Source organism: Lepus europaeus, chromosome 11, assembly GCF_033115175.1.
Source record: "Lepus europaeus isolate LE1 chromosome 11, mLepTim1.pri, whole genome shotgun sequence".
NCBI lineage: Eukaryota > Metazoa > Chordata > Mammalia > Lagomorpha > Leporidae > Lepus > Lepus europaeus.
In genome coordinates, this window is record NC_084837.1 from 53,389,025 (window position 1) to 53,400,139 (window position 11,115).

An 11,115-nucleotide genomic window follows, 5' to 3' on the forward strand; every position below is an offset into this window, starting at 1 on the left:
CTGGCCTGGAAGAGGGGCAACCGGGATAGAATCCGGCACCCCAACCGGGACTAGAACCCGGTGTAAAGGCAACATTCTTTAAGATTTATTTATATATTTGAAAGTCAGAGTTACAGAAGCAGAGAAAGGGAGACAGAGAGAGAGAGAGGTCTTCCATCTGCTGGCTCACTCTCCAGTAGCTGTAATGACTAGAGCTGGGCCAATCAGAAGCCAGGAACTAGGAGCCAGGAGCTTCTTCCAGGTTTCCCATGTAGCTGCAGGAGCTCAGGCATTTGGGCCATCCTTCACTGCTTTCCCAGGCCACAGCAGGGAGCTGGATTGGAAGTGGAGCAGCCGAGACTCAAACTGGTGCCCATATGGGATGCCACCACTGCAGGCGGTGGCTTTACTTGCTATGCCACAGCGCCACCCCCAAAGGCAATATTTTATTAAAAATATTTAATGGTGCTCTCCCACTCTTTTATCAGGCCCTTCCTATTAAGTTGTACCTCAGAGTGCAAACATTAAATTAAATGAATGCCTTTTTTGTTTTGCAAATGTTAAGGACATGTGCTTCTGATTAAAGTGGTTTTTCAAAATGGACGTTTTCCATTAACAGAAAAAAAAATAATATTTATAGAAATACATTAAATAATCATAAGACTTGGTTAAAAAAAAAAAGCAAAGGTTAAGCAAACCTGATGTATACTGGTATGAATGTGAGAGTTGTAGTCATAAAGTCTACAACATAAAGAGCAGGCAAATAACCACAGAGTCCCTACTTTCAATGCTTGAAATGACTGAAGGAATAAACCACATAAGGTCTAGAGTGTTCAAAGTTTCTGAGAAGGTCTATAGTGTTTATAGTTTCTGAGATATTAATTCTATATGCCACTAAAAACATACAAGTATTGTGCTGGGTGCAGTAGCTTTAATCCTATAGGTTAATTAAGATTTTAAATGGGTAAAGTTTAGTATGTTTTGCTAACTCTCAAACTTCATGGGTCTCTATTATTCAGTTTCTAGTTTAGTTTTGTCTGACTTAGTTCAGTCAGTTTTTCCCAGTCTTTGCTCCCACTCCTTCCTTGGAATCTGGTGATGATACTTACCATGCCTCATCCATGCTTTTGTTTATGTGTTTTCTTTTCTCTAAAAGGAAGTGTGTCTAGAAAGGATGGAATTCAGCCAAACCGAGTCCCAGAGGCCCCTGTGTACTCTCCTCCTTAGGTTAGAACTTAGCTGGTGCTCATTTCACAAGAACAGCTGCTCTTCAAGTCTGAGGTTCAGGGAGTATAGTTCACATGGAATTTATTAAGCACCTTGTATGTGTTAGGCATTGATGCCTGGGTGAAAATATTCCTGCCTCAGGAATTCAAAGTTTAGCAGGGGATATACACAAGAAAACAGTTACAATACAAAGGATTAAATACTGAAATAGAGGTTAGCAGAACCTGCATCAAAGAAGGAAGTCAAAATATGCAAGTTTTCAGATGACATAATTCTGTACATAGAAAAACTTAGATACTCAGTCAAAAAGCTCAACCAATTCAGTAATCTCAATGGCTACAAAATAAACATATAGAAAACAGCATTTTTGTACATCAATAATGATCTTGTTGAAAAAGAAATATCCTAATAGTTACAATAAATTTTTAACTTTTAGGAATAAGTTTAAACAAAGAAGTGAAAGATTTCTATAATAAAAATTATAAACCAGTGATGAAAATATCATCAGTGACACAAAAAAATGGAAAAATATTTCTTGTTCATGGATTGAAATAATTAATATCATTAAAATGCCCATAATATCTAAAATAATTATACAGATTCAATGCTATTCCTATCAAAACACCAGTGACATCCTTTACAGAATTAGAAAAGCAATCATAAAATTCATAAGAACACACAAAACACCCAGAACCACCAAAGTATTCTGAGGGGGAAAAAATCAAGCTGGGAACATCATAATACCTGATTCCAAAGCATGCTACAAAGCTATAGTAAGTAAAGCATTCTGATACATAAAAACTGACACATATGTCAATGGAACAGAACAGAGTGCCTAGAAATTAATCCGTATACATCTGGCAGACAGATTTTTGACAATGTACCAAAAGCAAACATTGGAGAAAGGATAGTCTTCAATAAATGGGACTGGCAAAACAGGACATATATATGTGGAAGAATGAAATTAGATCCCTACTTCTCACCACATAAAAATCAACTCAGGATAGATTAAAGACCACATGTAAGACCTGAAACCGTGAAATTGCTAAAATAAAACATAGGGGAACCACTTCCAGATCCTGGTGTAGGCAATGATCTTTTGGATAAGACCAAACAAAGTACACAACAAAAGCAAAACTAGACAAATTGATTATAGCAAACTCAGAAAGCTTCCACACAGCAAAGGAACAATCAGCAGAGTGAAGACACAACCAAAAGAATAAGATAAAATATTTGTTAGCTACTTATCTAATGGAGGATTAACATTCAGAATATATCAGGAACTCAGAAGACTCAATAGCAATAAAAAGAAAAGAGCAAAGGACCTGAATAGTTCTCAAAAGAAGACATGCAAATGACAAATATATGGAAAAAATGCTCAGTATCATTAAGCCAAGAGAAAAACAAAATTTAAAACCACACTGAGATGCCACCTCACCCCTGTCAGAGTGGCTATTATCCAAAAGATAGAGAACAACTAATGCTGGCAATGATGTGGAAAAAGGGGAACTCTTACACATTGTGGTGGAAAGGTAAGTTAGTGTAACCATTGTGGAAGAGTATGGAGATTTCTTAATGAGCTGGAAATAGACTCGCCATATGATCCAGGAATTCCAGTACTGAGTATATACCCAAAAGGCATGAACTCATTTTATCAAAGAGATACCTGTTCCACCATGTTTATAGCAGCACTGTTCATAATAACCAAAAAAAGGAACCCACTAAGTTGCCATCATCAGAATAATATTGGTCATAAAAAGAATGAAATATTGTCATTTTCTGTAATAAAGATGGAACTGAAAGCCAATATATTAAGTGAAATTAGCCAGACACAGAAAGAAATGCTGCATGTTCTCCCTCATTTGTGGGAGTTAAAAAACAAAAAACAACCCTCCATATGCACACAGAACAGGGATTACTAGAGGCTGAGAGGAGTGGTAGGGATCAACAAAGTTGGGGGGAGGGAAGATGGGTGTGATTCATTAATTGTGACAAATATACTCACATGAGATGTTAAGAATAGAGGAAGCTGGCTGTGGGTATACGGAAACTCTTATATTACATTACAGTTTCCATTTGGTAAATTTAAAACTGTTCTGAAGTAGAAATCTTATTTTTAAGAAAAGGAAAAATGGTTCAGGTGTGAGAGTAGATAGAGTGGTAGGACTGAGGGGAGCGATAGGGGAGTTTCTCCCAAGAACCATCACGCACTGCAGTAAGCTGAGGAATAGCACCAGGAGGAGGCAGTCAAGTCTTTAGTGAGGAGAATAGAATGGACACAAATGGGAAAATGTTGATTGTCCAGACTTCTAAATAATTTTAAGTATGTGGTACCAAATGTATTACCACTAGGGGATAAAGTTTGGGACTAGGGGAAGCAGTAGAAGACAGAGTTGATGTCTGGAACTTCTCCTAGCTTGTCTCACCCTTGGGTTCCCCATTATTTCCTAACCAGGAAGCCTGGGGAGGGATTTTCAATATCGTTTTAAATCTTCAGGGAGAAGAGACAGCATCTGTGCTAGTTAGGATATAAACATTTCCCCTAAGTGCCATGCAAGAGAAAGGTGGATGGTCAGAACCTCCCACAGTTGGCTGAATTCTTCTTTTCCTCATTCTCATTTTTAATGCTACTGCATTTTTGCAGCTGTCTGGCTTCTGGTGGTTGACAGATGAATGCAGGATGCACTCTTTGTTGAGTGAAAAGGTCAGCCTCCTTTTCAGATTTAACAGCACAGAGTCTTGGAAATTTCCATTGACTTGCATTCTCCCTTGGGTCTTCCAGGATTTTTTTCTCTCTCTTTAATGGTCTTATCTTCTCATCCTCTCTGGGTTATGTTTCTCCAGAAAGCATCACGGCTAGCTGGGTTCCCAGTGTCTGGATCAATCTTCCTTTGGGGGCAGAGAGCATCTCCTTTGGAAACTACAATTATGCATGAAGAATCCTACCTTTCAAGAACCAGATTGGTTATAAACCATTATCTTCTTCAGCCTTCTACTTCCCTACATTCAGGCTAGTGCCAGGATGCAGGGAGGATATGGTCTAAAAGAAAAAAACCTGACACTGTGTGTATAAAAACTCTCAGCAAAAAAATAAAGATATGGCTTCAAATTAAACATTTTTTCAACCATTAGAGGTGAAAGGAACTATAGGTAAGAGTGCTAAGTCTTTTCAGGCTTTTGGTGGTCCCGCACAGTACAGCATATGGGAAGGACTCCAGGATGGAGTAGGATGTTGAATCACAAATGGAAAGAGAAATCTTTTATGATGATTCTCACCTCCTGGAGATATCAAGGACATACAAGGGCTGATAGGCATTCCTTCTATAAGGTTGAAACTTATCATCCTGCCACATAAGATATAGTATGTTCAGTTCAATGGGACATATTCAAAAGGAGCAACAGAGGGGCAGAACTAGTCCCCTATGAGGAGACCTGTTCTGTCTCATTACATCCCACTCCATATGTTCTGTGCTTTAGCCCAAATGTATTATGTCTACAGGCTGCTGTTTCTCATTGAAGACCCTCCCTTCTCTCCTGTTAAATCCATACTAATTTTTTGTGTTTATTTTAGGCATCACTTTTCTCTAGGATATGATTTATTTTTCTTCGGTTTGTTTCCCTTTCTGTGTCCCCTTCTTAATACCTTGCATGTACCTGCAGCATTCCACCTGTCTTACATCTTAATTTTCTGTCATCTTGAGAGACAGTGAGCTACATGAGGGTAGTAACAATGTCTTCTTTATCTGTGAGTCACTAAGTAGAGTATCATAGGTATTAAATGCAGAGCAAAAGTTAAATGACTTTACTGACAAAAAAAAAAAAGCACTTTTTAGAGAAGCTGAATGGAAGAAAGACTGAATGAATCGCTAATGAGAAAGACCATGGAACTGCTTTACCCTGGACAAAAGGTACAAAAATGCCCCTCCTTGTACTTGTGGGTCCCACAGGTGAGAATTTCTAAGAGCCTAATGTTTGCAGGAAACAAAGACTGTTGAGGTACACTAGCGAACAAGCAGGTTGGCAGAGAACCAAGGGTCTTAAGAGCAATTCTTTGGCTTTGCATGGCTAAGAAGACCAGCATTCTCCTGGTTAACTGAGGCATTTTTAGAAACAAGTTTCTAAATATCATCGGTTCAATTTTTCTAACTTGTCGTTTGGTTTTCTGAACTAGAAGGACCTGAATCAAAAGGTAAGAATTTCATTTCTCATTTCACAGCCAGGAATTCTTAATTCTGTCTCTGACAAATCATCTACCAGGGCCCACATTTTGGAAAGGGCCTTGGATTGGTAGTTCAATAGGGTAGTTGTCCTGGACTGGAAAATTTAACATTCCACAGAATATTTCACTTGGAATTGACACTAAAGTAGAGTGAGTAACAATTGATCAAATGAATCAATGTGGTTTATTCCTATTATTTTTTCCCATAGTACACTAGCTTTAAAAATTCAAGCACTTAATGAAAATCTAAATTCAGTTAGACTCTTAGATTGTTGGTGAAATTCTCCATGAAAAGGGTAACTTCAGGTAATAGGTGTACTAATGGCCTGGATTCATTGATAGTCTTGAAGGATAGTAGCAAGTCAAGTCTAGATTCTCATATCCTAATGTACAACCCAAGTCTTTCTGTGTGCAGCATTTGTTAGTTGAGTGCTGTAAAGTCCTTCGAATTTTTTGCTATTGTTTCTCTCGCTCCTTAGTGTTCTCCAAAATTAAGGAACAGAGAGGTTAAGTAACTTTTCCAAGGCTACTCAACCAGGAAGTAGAGATGCAGGGATTCAAAGCTAGAGAGAGTCTGGCTCAACTTCTGATCCTGGTTGAATGAGAAATTAATTTTCTGGTATTTTTGCCCAACTGAGCTCTTCGTCATATTATTATAATAATGGAGTATCATTAGTTAAGATCTAAAAACAGGATATCTGAAAAATCGATTTTCCTGGCTTCTTTACTTCTAAATTTTAGCTATGCTTCATAAGGGGCTGGTGTTTGGTGCACAGTTAAACTGCCACTTGAGACACCTGCATCGAATGCCTGGACTGAGTCCTGCTACCACTTCAGATTCAACTGCCTGCTAATGTGCACCTTGGGAGGGCCGTGGCGATGGCTCCAGTGGGTGGACCCTTGTCACCCACATGGGAGACCTGGATGAGTTCTCAGCTCCTGGCTTCAGTCTAACTCAGCCCCAGCTGTTGTGGGCATTTGGTAAGTGAATCAGTAAATGGGAAAGCTCTCTCTGTGTTTGTCTCTCTTTCAAATTAAATTAAATTTAAAAATTACAATTAGTAGGACTAGTCTTTGCAAACATAAATTTGCGCACATGACGACCTCAGGTGCTTCAAATCTTAACAAGATGTGCAGCTGGAGAAAGTGGGGCTACTTGTGCCATGCTATGATAAAAGAAGTTTCTGGATAGAAGAGAGGAGCTGCTTTCTCCGTGATCATGTTCATATTGTCACACAGGTGGAAAAGAAAATGGTTCTTGGCTGTAACCAGAGTAATAGTGCGAAAGAATTCATCCTGGCAGGCTTCCCAAATCTCAATGGCACAAGAGTGGAACTGTTTTCTGTGTTTCTTCTTGTCTATCTGCTGACTCTGACAGGCAACGTACTGATCGTGGGTGTGGTAGGAGTTGATACTCGTCTGCAGACCCCCATGTACTTCTTCCTGGGTAACCTGTCCTGCCTAGAGATTTTACTCACTTCCGTCATCATTCCTAAGATGCTGAACAATTTCCTCTCAAGACAATACACTATCTCCTTTGCTGCATGTGTTACCCAATTCTATTTCTACTTCTGTCTTGGGGCCTCTGAGTTCCTGCTGTTGGCTGTTATGTCTGTGGACCGCTATCTGGCCATCTGTCACCCTCTGCGCTACCCCTTGCTCATGAGTGGGGCTGTGTGCTTTCGTGTGGCTTTAGCCTGCTGGATGGGGGGCCTCCTCCCTGTGCTCGGTCCCACCGTGGCTGTGGCCTTGCTTCCTTTCCGCAAACAGAGTGCTGTGGTGCAGCATTTTTTCTGTGACAGCGGCCCACTGCTCCGTCTAGCATGCACAAGCACCGAGAAGCTGGAGAAGACAGATTTTGCCCTGGCCTCTCTTGTCATTGTATCCTCATTGGTGATCATAGCTGCGTCCTATGGCCACATAATCCGGGCTGTTCTGCGCATCCCCTCTGCCTCAGGCCGCCAGAAGGCCTTCTCAACCTGCACTTCCCACCTGATGGTGGTGACCCTCTTCTATGGAAGTGCCATTTTTCTCTATGTGCGGCCCTCCCAGAGCGGCTCTGTGGAATCCAACTGGTCAGTGACGGTGATAACCACATTCGTGACACCACTGCTAAATCCATTCATCTATGCCTTGCGCAATGAGGGTGTCCAGGAAGCCTTAAAAGATATGTTTAGAAAGATAGCAATGGAATATTTAGGAAATCTTTTACTTGCTAAGACTTTCCATAAGAAAACAGGAAAGTGAAAGTGAAGAGACTCAGTAATCAGTGTTAAGTCTCAACAGTCTCCGTTGTACTTTTCTCTCCATCATCATCATGGACTTCTCCAAAGAACTGAATTCTGGAATCACTAGAGAGCTCCAAAATCATGCAATCTATCCTTTCTCTTTCAGGTAAAATGTCTTGATTCTATATCATGCCTAATAACAATCCATATTATTCCTTATATATCATGATCAACATCACCATCATTTTGTAAGAACTTCCTATCTGTAAGATCATAACCTAAGGGCCCATAGTTACTTAGGAAATCTAAGGATGGTTTTTAGAAAATCTATAAACCCCATAGGTACCTAAATTTTATGTTTGCATATATTTACATTTGTCTGGGAAGAGGATCCATAGCTTTAATTCAATATTTAGAGTTATCTGGGTGTGCCTTCTTCTCAAAGTTAAAAACTGACCATCTTGGAGTCAGCATCCCATATGGGCACCAGCTCTAGTCCTGGTTGCTCCTCTTCCAGTCCAACTCTCTGCTGTGGCCTGGGAAAGCAGTGGAGGATGGCCCAAGTGCTTGGGCCCCTGCACCCATATGGGAGACTGGGAGGAAGCACCTGGCTCCTGGCTTCAGATCAGCGCAGCTCTGACCATTGCAGCCACTTGGGGAGTGAACCAGCAGAAGGAAGACCTTTCTCTCTGTCTCTCTGTCTCTCTCTCTCTCTCTCACTGTCTGTAACTCTGCCTGTCAAATAAAAAAAAAATTTAAAACTGATTATCTCAGAGCCTTCCTTTTGTTTATGCAAGTCAAAACAGTTTCAAGAAAATTTTCCCTATAATCATAAAAAATAAAAATAGATTGTCTGGATATTTTTGTATACACTTTACAGAAGAAATTATACTCACCACCAGAAAACAGTCAAATAAAAATTTAACAAAAAAATTTAATCACTTTGTTACTTCTCTATGATGACTGTAGGTGCCTTTGGGAAGGCAGATCAATGAGGGATTCTTGAATAATATAGTATTTAATGTGTTTTTCTAATCTGTATTTTATCACAAAAATGAGTTAAAGATATCACTCATTTTGTTGCAGGATTATGTTTCTTTCATTTATTCAACTTTATACATTCTTATATATGTTGTCTCAAATTTTCTGTTTTCATTAAATTTCGGATTGAGATGAGGGACTTTGCCATTCAAAGAGTTAAGAATGCCAACTATTGTTGTCATCTACCAAAAACTAGACTTTGTGGTCAATTTTATCTACTTCGCTGGATTTTGGGATTCCTGTTTGTACTGCCCTTGAAAACATTAGGGACAAATATTCATTTATTTATCCACTCATTAACAAGGTTTGTTAAACATCTTTGTTGGGCCCTGTGATACCCAAATATATGCTGAAGTGACTAACAAATTGTTTTTAATCTCTTGAACTTTAGAAGGGAAGTGTAAGAGACAAATAGTAATTCAAGGGAAAGAGGAAGATAAAGGGGTTTACAAAAAGACATTGGCGATCACATGAGAACCGGTTTACCCTTTCTAGTGTGTTCTCTTGCTGAAGCTTTCACAGAGCCTTTCACTCATTAAGCAGGAATCAGTGCTACGTTGGAATGTGATTGTGTGTATAGGGACCATGTTAAAAAATCATAAAATTCAAGATATGGACAGCATACTAAACTCAAAATAGTGCTGTGAAATTATCAAGCTGAGTATTAGCATCGAAGGAGGTAGCCACAAAGCTTCATTGGGCATGGAAAACATTAGTGCTTTCATCCAGTTCCACTGATAATATGTACAAATACAAACTAAACATTTCTATTCTGAAAGATATTTGAGTGCTTATGCAATGGAAGGATGACCAGTGATTTGAGGAAGGAAAAGAACTCTTCTGGAGTGATATAGAAGTGTTGCCTAGAGAGGTGATGAAGAATTGCCTTAAAACCTACTTAGTTTTCAGCGCTGTGATGTAGTGGGTAAAGCTGCTGCCATACAGGCACTGGTTTGAGTTCTGGCTGCTCCAGTTCCAGTTCAGCTCTCTGCTATGGCCTGGGAAAGCAGTAGAAGATGGCCCACGTGCTTGGGCCCCTGCACCCATGTAGGAAACCCAGAAGAAGCTCCTGGCTCCTGGCTTCAGATCGGCACAGCTCTAGCCATTGTTGCCATTTGGGGAGTAAACCAACGTATGGAGGACCTCTCTCTCTCCCTGCCTTTCCTTCTCTCTCTGTGTAACTCTGACTTTAAATAAATAAATCTTTTAAAAAAAATGTAATAAGACCATTATGAACCTATAAATAACTGTAAGAAAATAGCGTTTTCTTAATAAAATGTAACAGAAAATATTTGATAATTGAGCATTATTAGGAATAGAAATACCACAATAAAAACCTTCTCAGGAAGCAAAATAAAGAAGGAGATGTGTACTTTGTAGTTCATCTGAGAGTATGAATTTATATTCATTTTCTAAAAGATAAATGTGCCTATAGATTTGTTTAATGGGCTAATCAAAATACCTGGACGTAAAATAAGCAAGAATAATTTAAAAAATAGATGTTTTGGGGTTGGTGCTGAGGTGTAGAGAGTAAGCCGCTGCTTGTAGTACCGGAATCCCATATGGATGTCAGTTCGAGTTCCAGCTGCTCCACTTCCCACCCAGTTCTCTGCTGTGGCCTGGGAAAGTACTGGAAGATGGCCCAAGTTCTTGGGCCTCTGCACTCACATGGGAGACCCAGAAGAAGCTCTTGGCTTCTGCTTCAGATTGACCCAGCTCTGGCCGTTCTGGTCATTTTGGGGGAGTGAACCAACAGATGGAAGACCTCTTTCTCTTTCTCTCTCGGCCTCTGCCTCTCTGTAACTCTGCCTTTCAAATAAATAAATAAATCCTTAAAAAATATATAGATATTTCACTTTTCCAAGATTAAGATGGATTTTTGATTACGTGATGGTGAAATTAGTCATTCCCATAACATATGTGCTGATATAATAGTACATTGACTAATCAACTTGAACTTATAGAGTCAACAGGGAAGCCACATGTACTTTCTTGACTTCCTATAAAGGTAATATGACAAACAACCTTCATTCAAACTCCAAAATGAGATGAATTTGCCTGAAGTTTTGTTAAGACCAAAGTAGGCCACTCATGTAATTATGAGTTCTATTACCTTAATTGTATGATAATACACGTAGGGTATGTGCATGTGTATGTGTGTAGCAAGGATACAAACTTATGTGTGTATGAAGGTTTTTAGTTTAATAAATGACAAAATAGAAATATTCTGTTTATTGATATTTATTTATAAGTATTTTCCCCTAAGATTTCACCTCTGTTGATGTGAATTTTGCATTACCGTTAGATACAAGCAAGGTAAGGCACCAGATGCTAGAGAAGTAGAAAAGCTTTCTGTTTGTACCATTGCACACATAAATTCTTAATAATGTCATCAATACCAATAAATTTAAGTCCATCAAG

The 11,115-nt window shown here is 39.2% G+C and overlaps 1 protein-coding gene across 1 annotated transcript; it reads left to right on the forward strand.

Annotated features, from left to right (window-relative positions):
* The first annotated feature begins 6,676 nt into the window (after window positions 1–6,676).
* Window positions 6,677–7,672, forward strand: LOC133770519 (olfactory receptor 6S1). The gene has a single exon (XM_062206596.1). It carries the CDS (start codon window positions 6,677–6,679, stop codon window positions 7,670–7,672), a length of 996 nt encoding a protein of 331 aa, XP_062062580.1.
* The last annotated feature ends 3,443 nt before the right edge of the window (window positions 7,673–11,115 follow it).